Source organism: Ambystoma mexicanum, chromosome 12, assembly GCF_040938575.1.
Source record: "Ambystoma mexicanum isolate Mex_15411 chromosome 12, UKY_AmexF1_1, whole genome shotgun sequence".
NCBI lineage: Eukaryota > Metazoa > Chordata > Amphibia > Caudata > Ambystomatidae > Ambystoma > Ambystoma mexicanum.
In genome coordinates this window covers 1,190,073,549-1,190,089,625 of record NC_090936.1, presented here as the reverse complement: position 1 = coordinate 1,190,089,625, position 16,077 = coordinate 1,190,073,549, and the positions used below count along the sequence as shown (strand labels likewise).

Below are 16,077 nucleotides of genomic sequence, written 5' to 3'. Positions count from 1 at the left end.
ACTATAAACATGGAGGCAAGGACCTCTGGGTTCCTGGGGAAGGTAGACAAGCAGAGACAAGACTCCTAGTTATGTCCCCTCACATGGTTATACAGATTGTTCTGTGTCTTAATGCAGATCCTGGGTTCTGACAAGTGTAATGGACCAAAAATAGACCAAAGCCCCTCCGTTCTGTTGTATCAAAAGAGCTCAGCAGCCGGTCACTGATCTAGTCTGCTTCAGGAAAGAAAGATAATGTTACTGTTCTCGATCACTTTTACACATTGAGCAAAGACAGTGGGATTATTTGTCTATGGTATATCCTAGCAGTATTCTGTGTTGGGGGATATTCCTCCTCAATATGGAACTTTCAGACCTCTTGGTATTCTATCTAGGCTCATTCAAGCCCCCCCCCATTCACCACCCACCCTCCAGCGAACAATCTGTAGCTGGGAAACACACACTCCATATTGCACAGGTGTGGCAAATGCGCACATGTTCTGCTTGAAGCTTCATACTTCGAAATAAAAACCCTTGTATGAGGGAGTTGTTGATTTTGCAGGAAGATGTCAGTTCACACTCATTTTATCTCTGGGATATCGGAGAGAAGCTAGCCTGAGAGCCCACAGGTGGCGCTTTCCCTTCCTTTCTCTTCTGGCCACGGAGCTATGGATCTCCGGCAAATCACTAACACAATAATTGGTGCATCTCATCTTATCTGCAGAATGATCAATTTGCAATAAATTAATCACATGCTTCCACTGCAATCTGGGTATCCATGTTGTCATTGTCTTGTAGGGCATAATATAAATATGAGCTGGATCAGGAGAAAAGGAAGTTCCCCAATGGCTACCAAAAATATACATGGGGCTACTAATGCAGGAAGTTGCCATGCACCCCTGTCGAAGCCAAAACTAAATATTAGCTGCACCCATCCTACCCATAAAACCAATGTTTTTTATGAAAAAATCACCATAAAGCAAATATTGGGTGCCCGAGGGGCAACTCTAGAACTGGGAGTGTATGGGCTGCCTAATACCATATACTTTAGTAAAAAGGGTCACAGGGGGACTTAAGCAGAAATCCCTTTGACCACAAGCATACATTAAAAAAAACAAATAAGGAATCAAAAAGAGTAGGGGGTCCCTTAAAATGAGACTGCAGAGTAGAATTGGGGGAGCTAGAGACTTCATGGCTAGGGCCTGGCTCTGGGAGCCCACCACGGGCTGAGCCCGGGAAATGGCTGCACAAAAAAATGCTTTCTCCAAAGCGCTGTACATACAGCATATTGGCATGCTGATAAATGTGTACTGAAGTTGGTACCCATTTATCTACCTTGGAAGGATGAGTAAGTGTTGCTGAGATGAGAACCTGCAACCTGAATGATCACACACAGGTTTCAGCAGTGAGCGCCCAACCCGCTGAACTATCTTACCAGCTATGGTATAGAACTAGGGTGCTCCCTTTTATTCTTTAGTATGGAGTTCATAAATAAAGTGATGGTGACCTTAACCGTTACTAAGTATGTTTGCAAGACATGTATTTTGTGCCCTCCACTGCATTGTCATGGACAGTGTTAATAAGGCCTTAGTGCCTGCAAAAAGTGGGAAAGGGGGCAGCAAATCATTGACATTCAGAGATGGAAGTGTAGTATAAATACGTGGGACGTCGTGCCATTAGTTCTTTTAATTTTTACAGAGCATAGTTCAAAGGCTCAAGAAACGCGTCCTCGACTCTTTTTCTTTCTCCCGAGCCAGTTCTAGAATACGCTCAGGATGGACCTTCGGCAGGCAGGCAGGCAGACAGGCAGGCAGACAGGCAGGCAGACAGACAGACTCACTCCATGTCGTTAAGGTACTCAGGTTGCAAACCTATTTTATCAGTGGCAGTCTGAGCCTTTCATGTGCACGATGGTACATTTCCAACTCAAAGTGCTAGCAAAGCACCTTTCAAATATATGCTAGTTAAAGTGAGCAACACAAAGTGCTCATTTAAAGATTTGTTTATATCCATGATATCTCTACTATCGTGACATGCAAAACAAAGTTGTTTTAAGGCACTAATTAAAGGTTTTAAACATCATGAATAACCTAAGAAAAAGGACAGTGGTCTGCGGCATCAGGCAGCACAGTGCAGCCATGGTAAAATAGCTGCGCTGAGATGTGCCGTGGCAGAAGAAGTGAACAGCGGATGGTTGCAGGAAGCCAGAGGAGTGGTGGAGAAGGATATGCTCTCCCGGGCAGGGTAAGTTCGGGTCAGGCGGATCGAATAAAGGCAGAGGCGAGTTTTTTTTTTATTTACTTTTTTTAATAGGAGTGGCATGGGGCTCGTGGCCCGGGTACGGGTCAGGCCAAAGCGCTAGGTGGGGGCACTTGCCGGCCCGAACTGCGCCGGGCTCGCCCAGCTTTACTACAGAGCTCCCAAAATTGGAATTCTGCCCTAACAGTAATGAAGCACCTGAAGCTGGAGGGCAGACTGGCTGCTGAGATGAATCTGAGGGCGTCCTCGCTCCTTTTTAAATGGAATCCTCCTCTCAGATGGCCAGGGAAAGGCCATCTCTCTTGGATCCTGATCCTGGGTTGATATGCGAGGGAGGATCACCTGGATGGAGGAGACTTGGGGAATGGAAGGAGGGTATCTTTAGGTGAGACGTGGTATCCCACATTTCCATTCCACAATGAACCCTCAGTCCATGAAGCCTTTATAGGGTATTGTCAAGCCCCCTCCCTTCCTTCTTTAACAAACAAACCTCAGGTAAAGCATCCCTATAAAGGAACAGGGAAAAGAACAAGGAGTACATCTTCTCTTATGGGCAGATCAGACCCACATTCACCTCCTCTGGGTAGATCAAGAAATCGGCAAAAACATCCTACCCTTCCCCGACCGTCATAGATTATTAGCACTCTTTACCACTGACACACATTCCACATATATCCCATTCAGGTCCCTTTAAGATTGAGACGAGGAAGAGGTGACTAGGAGGAATGCACACTTCACCTATGCACACCACTTTGGTACTGGGACGAGGAAGAGGACTGTAGAACACCATTCTGAAAGTCGGGCATGTCCCAATAATAGAGTTAATTGTAGTCAGGCAAAGGACTTGCACCTGCAACCCCTTAAGAGGCTACAGATGCATATAAAAGGAAATGAACCGCCTGGGAAGCGAGGACGCTGTGGAGAAGGCTGAAGCGGTGTAGCCATTGAAAAGGATGCCGGCGGCTGCAGGAGAGTGGGAGGGGTGCGAGGTTCGAGAGCTATGAGAGAGTCCAGAGCTCCAAGCCCTGTGCCCCCAGTCTGGAGCTGGGGGAAACAGAAGCTGCCACTTTGCTGCAGGAGGCAGCGCGAACGTCTGGAACAGATGAGCGTGGCTAGCTGGTGCTCCCGATGTGAGAGAAGGGAGCGATGGAAAGCAGAAGAGGACCGCGTAAGCACCCAGAGGAGCTGCCTCATACTGGTGAGTGATGGGGAGGGAGCCCTCGGACCGGTGCGCTCTGGGGGCTTAGTCTCGGCCAAAGAAAGGGCCAAACATATAAATGCATGTATGAAAGGGTCTGAAGACCCGAAGGACATTATTAAGTATTGAGAGAATTACCAAGTACTTAACCAATATTGAATACCGAACTAAAGGAAAGTTATGCACAAGTGAAATGAAAATACTGCACAAATGGAGAGGAACTGATGGGTATTTACGAACGTAGTGAAATTAAGAAAACCATTTATGAATAATGTGAAAGCAAAAAGCCAAGTGAAAACCAGCAATGAGAATTGACAAAGCACGTGAAGGGCACATACAAAGCACTATTGGTTAGTGTGAAAGCAAGGTGATGGTGATAATAAGGAGTAAATACAGCAAAGTGAAGTGTGTGAAAGGCACGCATTGGCAGTCGAGAAACTGCTAAGAAGAAACAAGTGTGCAAATGGACTAATGTCACAAGTGCAGAAAGGAAACGTATGGTGGCAACGTGGTCCAATGAGAATCAATGAACATTACAAAACGCCAAGATTGATCTGTTGCGTGACCTGTGATGGGTGGACTGTGTGGTCCGACAACTGCGCCCAGACCTAGTAACCCAGGAAAACAAGGACATTTAAGTGGTTTTGTTTCATCAGTCTGAAAGTGACTAAAAGAGAAAAGAGCCAAGCAAATGTGAGGAAGCCTAAAATAATACCATTCGTACCAAAAGCCAACAAAGTTGAATTAACTGTGAATTGTGTTGAACTTGGGGACAGAAACCCCAAGGTTGTTTGGCACTTAGTTGAACATGGGGAAGGGAGCTCCAAGACCTTTTTGTGGAACTATTGTGAGTCTAAGGAAGAAGCTGAAAAGATACCAGGAGCTGGATGAAGCTCAGAACTTTACTTTGAACACTGTTTCTTGGGTTGCTGACTCCCTACACATTGTATAGATTTAGTTGTGAGGGGCAAGCATAGATTTTGGACACAGACAGAATGTTAAATTGACCTTTACGACAAAGACTATCCTTACTTTCTTTAGGTAGGGAAATTCCGCCTTAGCATAGGGCAAATTAGGCTTTACTTCCTCCTGACATTTGAGAAATAAAACGCTTGATTTTAGTAAAGTTAATCTGTTGTCTGTGTCCTACTTCATGATTGCTTCACACTGCATAGTTCTCTCCTCTTCCCTGTTGGAACGTTTTCTCTGGTGTGGAGAGCCAATTAAATGTCACGTGACTCTATTATCAGAACATTTGCTGAATGGGGAACAAAATAGGGTACATCCCACAAGTGGTAGAAGATGTTCCTTACCCTTGTGCTTCCTTGTTGTTCGACTGACATGACTGCATCATAATTGACTGGGAGGATCCAAACCCTCAGTGTGGGAAGGGCGATTGGGACCGAGATTCTACTGGCAGTATCTGTCGGCAACAAATTCATAGTATCTTGCTTTTAGACATTCAGACCTAGCTTGTTCTGTGGCATCCGATTATAAGTGTGTGCCAAACGGGCAAAACGTTTTAAACAAAATCTCTACTCCTCTCTGATTTTGAGGTGGTATTGGATTGTTCATACAAATACTGCAGCAAATTAGGTGTCTCATCTACAAGGATCATGTAATACATACACCTTAAAATTGAAAGTCTACCATAATTGCACTGTTGTGCAGTTATGTTATGTTAAAGCTGTTTTATAGAGGGCATAATATTACCGGAAGGAATCTTGGCACAGTGCGACTTGAAGGACTTGATCATCTCAGGAACAGATATCAAATTTAGATTAATCAGGAAGGTTTTAAGATGTTTCCAGAAAATCAGAAAGTTAGATTATTTGCAAAGTGATACTGGAAACGAGTTTCAAATTCTAGTCGCTTGAACCACAAAGGTATGGCCACTCAGCCTTTCTTTCCAATATTCATCCGCCTGCCTTTTAAGGTCTAAAGCCTTAGTTTTGAGGCCGGACAGGTGGATTTCAGATATTGGAGACTTTTATGTACTTAGGCACATGCTTTTAAAAATGATCCGGTTTCTTACCGGGAGCCAGTGCACGGTGCGCAATGCTGGCTTGACATGATCCTGGCTATAATCGTTCATTTGTATGTGTTTAAAATACATTGTACTTATAGCTCTTTAGTGCAGCAATATGCAAAACCTACAAATGTTCAATTGATTATTTAAATCAGCAAGAACCCAGTCTCTAATGAAAATATAATATCTTGTATTGCTTTCCGAAACCTGAATTGGCCTGGTCATTGCTTGACAAAGCATATAAATAAATAACATCATTCACTTGTAATTAGCTCCTCAGCCCAAAGACATGCCACCGTACTTCACAGTTCAGATTATTGTCCTTGGCGTATTGTTCACCTGTGCGTGGAAAACATGGGCAGGGGAAGGAGAGAAAGAGGCTTGGTTAAACCAGTCTGCTGAATCAAAAGAATATTGATTTGACAAAATATCTACCTTCTGAAAAGCGGTGTTAGGGAGACTATGGAAGGGTCAGTTCAAAGAGTAAATACGTGGGATCAGCTGGTGGAAGAAAAGGTTGTAAAGTGAGGACATTTAAGCAGTGCTCAAAAAGACCTAAAAGTAGTCCTAAAACGTGTGCCTGCTTCAATGAGCCAGCATTAGAAGATTATGGAAACAGAAGAATGTAGAATATTCTCCAACATGAAGAATCTCATCCCCATTACTTGCAATCCACAGTTTCCAATGGTAACAAACATTCCTTTTTTTTGCACCAATGCATTTGTCAAAGTGGTTCTGTCACTGTTTTTCTGAAGGGGAGACATGTCAACACAGCTATTGCACCAATAACCAACTGGTCATGCCCTATCAATGTACGGGTTTCCATAGCAGTGGTTTGGGAAGAAAGCATGCAGAGAAACAGTGGACTGACTGCAGCTGCTTTCCGCACCAGCTACTGAGGTCTATTATGCAGGGTACAGCACATTCTCCTTTTACGGAAATCCCACCCCTATTTTGCCCAGGTGTAGGAATTTGATGCATTTGCCCCCAAAATGTTTTGTCCCCAAATGTACCTCATTACCCACCAAATGGAGGGTCAATGCCCATTAAAACTAAAAACACGCTCTGTCTTCATCAATTCTTGGCAGTTCACGGCCGCGTGCTGATCGATTCCACCCACCTGCCAGTTCCAAAAGTTAAATTTGAATGTTGTTTTCAGACCATGAAATCCTAGCTTAGAGCTGTACGTGTCTAAGAGCAGATTGTTTCCTGCTTTTCCATATCTTTCAGTCGGTCAATAAGCCAGTTTCTTAGAGTCTAGAGAACAATTTTCAGGGACTGCTGCAAGATTACTAGCCGGTATCTTGGATACAGGTTTTCTATCTTTTCACAAATTCTGTACACACTGTTGATCGAAGATGCCAAAGAAAAGTGATATTTGTATATTGTGGTAGGTCAGAAGAAGGAGACAGACCAGTTTCTGGAATTCTTGAAACTGTTCTATTAAAATAAATGAAAACACTATGCCTAATTTATGGTTTCCCCTTCCTAACTAAACTAGCAAAGGTGCTCATTATCTGTTGTGAAGTCCAATGTTACGCTCACCTGGACCCCACAGGGGTGTCGATCGGACCCGGACAGCTCCGGTCTCCGTCAAAGTGATGCGTAGTGCAGAGATGACTGTCTGGACTGGCCCGCCTAGTCTTGTCTGCTGGACCCGAAGAAGTATTTTCCTGCAAGTGGAGACAGGGATTAGCCACCTGTGGGTTTTAGTGATGGCCTCCCAACTGTTCTCGCTCTCCCCCATTAATCACCTCCGATATCCCCTTAGTAACCTCACCTTATGTTTGTAAAAGATGAGCTCTCCATCCTGCGTTCTTGCAGGGGCGCGTAGATACCAGTTACTTCACTGGTTTGAAGGCGTTGGGAGAGTTCCGGTAAGCATTGACTCTGAAGTCCCAGGCGGGATTGGTAAGTATCAAGTTCAAAGAGTTCAATGTGCCCGATGCTCACTCTTGTCCCCTTCCTTCCTTAAGTTGCAACTGAGTTTGTGAGAAGAAGGTCTCGTAGCTGCTGCTGGCGTTCAGGTAAGAGTCTGTGTTAACCAACGCTGTCCGGTAACTATTACATGCGTTAACGTGTTGTTTTTCTCCCTCTTTACAAATGCGGCATATGAAGATATGGAGAATAATACTGCCGGTGGTAAATCAGGTAAGTCTATGGTGGTAAGAGGTATTTGTTGATTCTCTTGGCTCACCTTGTTATTCTTGTGCCCCTAGGTGCCGGAGTACGGCGAAGAAATGATGGAGACAGTGCCGGATCGAAAGATGCTGTGAGAACTGGTGAGTATGGCGCCGTGCTGGAGCTGGCGAAGCGACGCGTGCAGGACTGATGTACTTCCAGGTCAGGAGATGAAAAGGATCCGGAATCAGGTGAGGAATTTGAAATAAGTTCATTTTCTAACCTTGTCCTTTTCTTCCTCTTTATTCTAGGAGCTCCGGATTCGAGGCGGGCGTGGCAGAAGACTGGATGCTGGCTGCAGGCACGGTGAGAGTCACGCTGCTGGGTGCAGAATAACACGAAGCATGTGCTGCTGTTCGGGCGTGGTTTAAAGTAGTCCCAGGAAAGAAGTTCCCCAGGACTACACCCGAGTAAAAAATAGTCCCTGTAGTAAAATAGTCCCATCCAGGCCTCACGTTGGCTTGGATTTATTTGCAGCATGGTCTGCATAAGGTAAGTAATGTCTATGTGCCTGGCGCCTATGGCGCCAGGACTTATTTTTATTATGAGCCTGGTGCCCCCTGCTGGGGTTTTTGTAAATGTCTGGATGCCTGCTCCCGCGGCTGATGGGCTTGATCCGGATGCCCGGGGGTAGGCATCATGACATCCAAAGTGAAGTGTCTGTCTTCTGTCCAAAGCTAACCTGCTCTGTCCCTACCACTAAATCAAAAATAGCAAAAGACTAAGAGAATGACTCCCTTCTCCTGAATGGGCTTCCTCAGCCTTAGACAATTTTGACGTACTTTTGGGCTATATCTTGGATTAAGTTGTTTAGTTCCTCTAGGGGATTTTTCTAAGTCTTTTATTTTATTGTGCATTTGTAAGGCGCTTTATGCAACAGAATTGTGTTTCAAAGCGCCACAAGGCTAAATGGGGAAGGGAACAGGGGAAATAATAACAAAGGCAAAACAGTAATATAAAGTCGTGATCCTACTAGGCCTTGTGGCAATCGGCCGTGCAAGGAAAATTGGATATAGCATGGTCCCAGCCCCACAAGGCCTTGTGGATGATGCAGAGATCCTTGCGGCCACCGGGAGCCAGTGGAGAGATTTTAGGGCTGGAGAGATACGGTCCCTTGGCTTGATGCCAAGGATAGGTCTTGCAGCCCTGTTCTTGATTAACTGCAGGGGGTGAAGGGAGGAAACAGGGAGATTGAGAAAGAGGCTGTTGCAATAGTCCAGCCTGGTGAGAAACAGAGCTCTGAATAAATTGAGCTTCTGGGGGAAGGTGAGAAAAGAAAGAATACCTCTTAGGAGGTGGAGCTGGAAGTGGACTTCTTGCTAAGGTTCATGATGTGAGGGGTGAAGGAGAGAGCTCCCCTATTAGTCCTCTTTGTAGACTTCTCCTTCTCTGCGTTTGAAAACTCTTGTGCAATGTCTTAAGTGTCTCTGAAAGTCCCTTGTTCTCCATGTTTCTGTAGTTCTTTAACTTCTTATGAATAAGACATTTGATATCATGATCCTCCTCCTCTGGTACACTGTTTTTCTCCTTGGAACAATTATAGCAGAAGCAATGGTTATTCTCTCATCCAGTTCTTATACTACTGAAACGAGTAAAATGTTTCGTACTGGTCCGCATTCTTAACTTCTGACCATTCATTGAGTAGGGTGTCCCCCTGAGTGTTTCTTACACTTCTTAGTTTTGGCCCACTCACTGGGACGGGTACGCTGATGGTACTCTTTATCTCTGTGTTGCCTCAAGGGTCACCCGCTTCCCCCGTTACCTTGCTTGCCACAGATTGGCGTCATCAGGCTTTCTCACAGGATAGGGACTTCCCTTGTAGTCAGGACAGCTTCGATTCTCGTTCCGACTGCTCCTTTTTCATCTCCGCGGTTCTGCTGCACCATTGCTCCAGTGGTCTTGGCGTTGTTGCCGGACTGAACGGCCCACCTCTCCCGGATCATGCCTTCGCTCTTGACTGGTTTTCTCTCCTGGGGTTTTCTTCTCCTTTTCTCTTAAGCCTTCGGCTTCCATGGTGCTTCTTGCTCACAGCACCTTGTTACTTCCTCCCAACGGAGGATCTCCCGATCTTTCTCAGCGTTCGCGAATGGGCTGTTTTGAAACTCCCTAGTTTCACTTCTCACTTACAGTAGACCGTCATTCCTTTTTACAATAAGTTGATGGGTCCTCCCTAGTGGAGTATTATTGCCCATTGGTTCCTTTAGTTGAGCACTCTTCATTATTCGTTCTTTCTTCTTCGTCACAGTAGTTTTACTATTGTTCTTCAGGTTGGACCTTGGGTCTTGCATTACAGTAACAAACAATGGCTTGGTTTGATAGATGTCTCTATAGTTCTGATATCAGAAGGTAATACCTATGGTAGGTAAGTCATGTATCATTCTAGCAAATTGTTGCTACTGGGTTTTCTGGGTGAATTGGATCCTTTATTGGCCCAGTACCGTAGCTTCTTTATTTGCTTGCCATCGGTGAATAACATTAGTAAACCCTGCAGGAGGGTTGATTTAGCTTTCCATCTTTCAAAGGTTGATAAGTCGAGTATCGTTCAGAGTGGGGAAATAATACCCCCTGATATTACAGTGTTGAGAAGCTACAGGGCTCTGGCAAGAAAACAAGATTATTATTGTTATTAGGGTCTGGCTAATTATTTTTCTCTTCCTTTTTTTCAGAACATGTAACATTCTCATTATTTCACTGTTGGTGACTGTCTTTTTCAGCAGGTTTTGAAGGGAAGCAGTATACTTTGAGCCTTTTTGTTTCTTGATGCATAAAACATTTTTCTTACTGCTTGTGCTTATTTGACTGTTGTTTTTTTACCAATGCAACACTTATAATGAATAGTATATGTTTGTCCTTGATATATTGTTTAGTGTATTTTGTTGTGCTTGTGTGTGAGCCCCACCTGTACCATGATACCAGCCCAAACCAGACCGCTTTGTCACATTACCTTTGAGAAAGGTTTGGGCAAGCTTGATGGACACCCGTCTTAGCCACTACTGGTTTGGTCTTCTGAACCTTTCCCCAAATGGTTTCAGAAATACCTCTCTAATGGGAACACAAGCAGGGCCCAAATAGTTCATCAGTGAGCACCAGGAGCTTGGAACCCATGTTGGGGCATATTATCTCTTGACTGATCTCCAGTCACTTGGAAAACCAATAGGTAATGAATGACAATGCTAGACCCAACCCTTCACCAGCACTCAGATTGTGGCAGAAACAGCCATGTAAAAAAAACGTTATTAACCTTTAAATAATCTAATTCATATTATGGTTTGCTTTTCATGACTGCTTTAGAAAGAAATTATGAAAATTCAGCTTAATGTATTAACAAATAATTGTTTATCTTGCAGGCTGTTGTCGTTTGCTTTCGACTGCACTTTACAAAAGACAACATAACCAACAACACCGCGGCGGCCACTGTGCGACAAGTTGTGACGGTTGTGTTTGAGAGAATGGTGGCGGAAGATGAGCGACAGAAAGGTACAACTTGTCTCTGTATCGTGTTTCGGTTACTGAGGCACTTCCTGTGCTGAACAAAATATTGACTGTGGCTGCTGAGCCACAGCTAATACTACTCGCACAGCTCATGTAGTGAGTCTTTCTAAACAAAATGCAGTTAACCGTCATCTACAGCCTCTCTGGATATACTTTAAATTGTGCTAATAATTTTAATTGAAATGTTATTTATATTGATCTTGAGGATGGGCCATGTTGCTGATTCAGTTGATGTTACTTGACTTGAATGCTGTGTTGAAAGCGGTGTTGGGGAGACTATGGAAGGGTCAGTTCAAATAGTAAATACGAAAGTATGAAACATTAGACATTCCAAATGAAACCATTATTTATTGGTTTTAAGGACCTGCAGATAAAGCATTTAGGTGTCTGTCTATTGGCCCTTTGGACGGGATGGATAACAGGTTCTGTTACAGTACAGCTTGGCAAATGGAGCAAATGGAGCATCAATTCAGTCTTATTGTGCTTCAGCGCTCACCTCGATGTGGCAAAATGATCTCTTAAGTTAGAGGTGAACCAATGCTATGCATTAACTGAAGCACAAAATGCATTTTTGGGAGCACCGCCTGTAAACCAAATCTATTGCATTGAGGGTACAGATGGGGGAGAAATGGCATATCAAGACAGACGCACAGCTTGTAGGTGTTTGGTTATTTGCCTACACGTTGACTGCCTAGGGCCATGATAATGCCTATGGCCATTCCCATCCAGTTCCTGCCCCAAAACACCTCATGGGAACTCTTTCAGCTAGCTTTAATCTACCCTTACCATCAAACTTTGCACTCAAAGTGACTCAGTGTGTTTTTTCAAAGTAGCCTTCTGTATGGAACTCATGGTGGCAACAGTAAAGACAGACACCAAATGATCACAGTTCAGAGGTGTTTTTTGAACTGTATACTGGGTGAGATAAAAGCCTAATCTAAATCTAAGATGGGAGCAAGCTACGACCATCATATAAAAATAAGGCAGTCCTAGTGGCGTCTTGTCAAAATAAAAAGGGCCTATACAACAATTGCCAATCCTTACCACAAAAAGAGTGTGGGATAATGTTCACCAGAAAAAAAAAATAAGTCAGGATGGTATGGCTGGGTCTCCCTTCCCCACATTTTTTTGCATGGGACAAGGCAGGACTTCTGAGCACAGCACACTCCTCGGCCTCTCCAGCACTAGGCACACACTTCCAGTTCAACGATACCAGAACCTTCAGGGGGCAAATCTCTTCTCTGCAAAGTCTCTTGCCTTAGAAGGCCTGCTGGATCAAAACAACTAAAAAACAAAAGTTCCTTATGTGGTTTTGCACCTTTGGGCGATTGCTCTTCGCCCCTAGGGCATCCCTCCGTCGGGCTCGATCCTCTTTGCAAAAGGGGCCTCCCTCCGTTGGGTTCACTACGGCCTTTCAAATATCGCTCGTAACATTCAAGAGCTTTAATGTCTTTTTTTAAAACAATTTTTTAACACTGTGGACAACCCTCAACCGGTACACTCTCGTCGACACACTGTTACCGGGGGTATTACTCTCCACCCCAACTTGTAGGCATCCCTCAGCCGGGTTCGCGTTTGCCACATGTACAATTCACTCTACTTTATCTCAGTGCAGGATTCACTTTCAGTAAGTTTTTCCTTGGCATCCCTACGTCGGGTTCACATAGCCATCTTTAACAAAGTTCATGATTTGCTAATTTTCATCAGAAAGTGTGGATTTCCTCTAGCTTTCTTTCGGCATCCCTCTGTCGGGTTCACACATGTTATCAGAAAGCAGGGTTCCCTTTCCCTAGCTTTCTCTCTGCAATGGGTCGGAGACTTTCGATTGTACAAGGGATTTGAAGTGACCCTTGTAGGACCACTCTGACATCTCAGTCTGCCATTTCCTTGGGCCTTCTAGTACTTGCAGTTTCAACGCAAAAGGGGCCAGCGAGAGTCCTTCGAATGAGCCCTCCTGCGGCGCCTGACCACTCTGCGGTGGCCCTTCTCTGGGTTTACCCCAAAAGTTAAAACGCACACAAGTTCTTGGTTCTTAAGTTCTTGCGTTCATCTAATGTTGCCACTTGCAACCTTGGGCTCAACACAATTCGGTTTGCTATCTGCTTCATCCGACTCACCGATTGTATCAGGTCCGCTGGTTCGGCTTGATTCTGTAGTCTAGGACGGTACCACAGTAGCTAGCATGCCTGTGTTATCAATGAGGGAGGCCCCTGTGCACTGTTGACATCTACTGCTCCAAACGTCGGCTGTACTTCCTGGTCTTGTAATTGCCTTTTTGGAGGCTTTGCAGGTCTGAGTTGAGAAGGGCAAAGGCAATTCCCCTTCGTCGTCCTTCCAGTTCTCGCTGCCCGTCTCCTGCGTTTGAACTGCCGGTTTGGTGTAGCTGTTGCCTCCTGCATTCGGCCTTGCTCGTAGTGGGCTCTCTTTCTCCACCTTTTATGCCTGTTGGGAAGGTAATGGGCCATCAGATATGCGTGGTTGTCAATTGCCTAACTCTGCCTGAACCGTTTGTTGGGACAGGTCAGGTAATCGGCTCTGGTGTTAGTCTGTTGTCTGTTTCGGTATAGGAAAGTGTTTGTGTTGGAAAAGGAGGTAGGCTACAGCTTCAGCTACAGAGTAGGATTGGAAAAAGGTGTTACAAGGGAGCGGGCTACAGCATCTCAACCCTTGGCATCTGACTTCCACTCCCCAAAGACCCCTCATCCAGGTGATACTCCCCCACTGGTCCACCCCCAGAAACTGGATCCACTCGCGATGCCTGTGTCCTGGCCACCTGGATGACAGATTTCCGGGGACTAGTAAGTGAGCCGTCTTCAGGTTTCTCACAATTCTGAGTGCTAGACTTAATTGGAGCTCGAAACCTGCTATTGGTGTAATAACATTTTTTTAATCCGGTATTAACCAGGTCTGTCTTCAGCCACTTGATTTATAAGCACTATGCATGTCCTTGACTGAAGTCCTGTTAAAAACATGCATTAGCAAAGCCAACATTTTTGGCTTGTATATCAGTATTAGGCATTTGCCAGGTCTTTCTATTAGATGCCCAGGTACTCACACCATTTTGCACCTGCTACCATCAACGGCCAGTAAATACCTACAGCAGTGCCTGGCAAGTGCCTTTCTCAAACTGTTGAAGTTGCTACAATCGCAGTAGCAATAAAGCATGTTACCATGTTAAAATTATGTGTATGCATTTTGGTAACATGTCTCATTTAGAGAGCAGATTGTAGCAAGATCACATTTTTCAATAATGTGCTGCTTTCATTTAAAAAAAAAATCAATTCCCTTTTGCTAACTCATTTGATGAAAGTTATACAAATACTTATTGGAATGCAAAGGATGGCACATCCTTATTTAAATGTCTTTAAAATAGAATCCTTAATTTTTGATAAGCTGATGGTTCACTTCTATCCTATTATTTTGTATTATGTATGCAGATGTTATAGAGACGCCTGTTCCAGTGCCTGGAAACAGCAACCGGAGGTCTGTCAGCAGCCTGAAACCTTGCGCTAAAGACGCTTACATGCTCTTCCAGGTATGGGTCTGTTTGAAACTTTAGTGTTGCTCTGTCATTAAACTGATATTTTTTTTCTTTTTTAAGAATACAAATTGCTTGATAGTCTTAGGTTGTTCATCTGTCTTCGAAGCTGGAGAATATGTGGTTAGCAATGTTACAACCTCGCACTTTTACTTTCACATATCAGACACTTTAACATGGTAAATATTTAACAAATCAGGAATTCTCACTTTTCAGCCATCCATAGCCCAGACTCTTGGCATGGTCCTTGCAAAGGGCATGTTTTTTTTACAGGTACAGATCTGGTATCTGGTTCCAAAAGTAGTATTCATTTGGGGTTTTACTTACAACTACATCATACACATCTAAGTGATTGCATGCAGCCACCATGTAATAGACATGCTCTTAGGAGCTTGATGAATACATGATCCGCTTTGATCATTTTAGAACAAACCTCTTGTAATGGCAGCACCACTTGTTCTAAATAATATTGTCATTCTTTATCAATATTAAGGTAAACTCAACATTTCATTAACATATCGTAAGTGAAAGTGGGTTGCTAACACAATCTAAAAAGTGCAAGTGTTTAGCTGTTTTCTGATCTCCATAAAGTTGCATATGATTCACTGGGTCCTGTAAGACCCAGTCCTTCCAAAAACATTGTCAATGCCTATTTTGACTAGTCTTGGCTGGGGGCATGTCGAAGTTTGCATATATGATGTTGCTGTGCATTGCGTTGGAGGCATATTCACAAGACAGCCCGCCCAAGCTTTCCTTTCCTGGACCCTCAGCTTCCCTCTTTTCAATTCAAGGAATGTTAGTGTGGGGCTACTCTCTGGAGTCTGCCTTCCCTTGGCCCTCCTTGCCTCTCCCCATACCTTTTGCAATAGAGATCCCTCCAACTGTAACCATGGTATTTCCTCCTCCATTGCTCTCCTGCTGGTGCAGCTCCCTTATTGATGTCCCTTGTTTGTCCCATAATGTACTGTACGTTTCCACACGTTTCTTATTCTTATTTCTTAATGCCCATGCTGGATATATATATATATATCGGTGTCTCTCTCTCTCTATATATATATATATATATATATATATATATATATATATATATATATATATATATATATATATATATATATATATATATATATATATATATATATATATAATTTTTTTCTGCAGTGTTTTTTTGGTCCACACTGACACCAGGTCCCTTGTACGACTTGCCCCACAACTCTTTTGCCATTTTATATCACTGTTAGTTACACCTTGTTCCAATTCTATCTATCCCTCCAATTAAAGTTCCATGTGTGTGCTGATCCACATTGGCAACAATGATGAAGTGTGTGCTTTGGAAGAGCTGATTCTCAATAAGGTAATGTTTATTGTGTGCAGTTATGTTTTACTAAGAATGTGGACTGC

The 16,077-nt window shown here is 43.9% G+C and overlaps 1 protein-coding gene across 2 annotated transcripts in view; it reads left to right on the top strand.

Annotated features, from left to right (window-relative positions):
* MON2 (MON2 homolog, regulator of endosome-to-Golgi trafficking) overlaps nt 1–16,077 on the top strand; it is a 1,155,350-nt gene that overhangs the window by 274,139 nt on the left and 865,134 nt on the right. For both annotated transcript variants that reach the window (XM_069629845.1, XM_069629844.1), the window contains exons 5-6: nt 10,994–11,123; nt 14,576–14,673. In XM_069629845.1, coding sequence (XP_069485946.1) covers nt 10,994–11,123; nt 14,576–14,673 — 228 coding nt within the window. The remainder of the gene's footprint in view (nt 1–10,993; nt 11,124–14,575; nt 14,674–16,077) is intronic.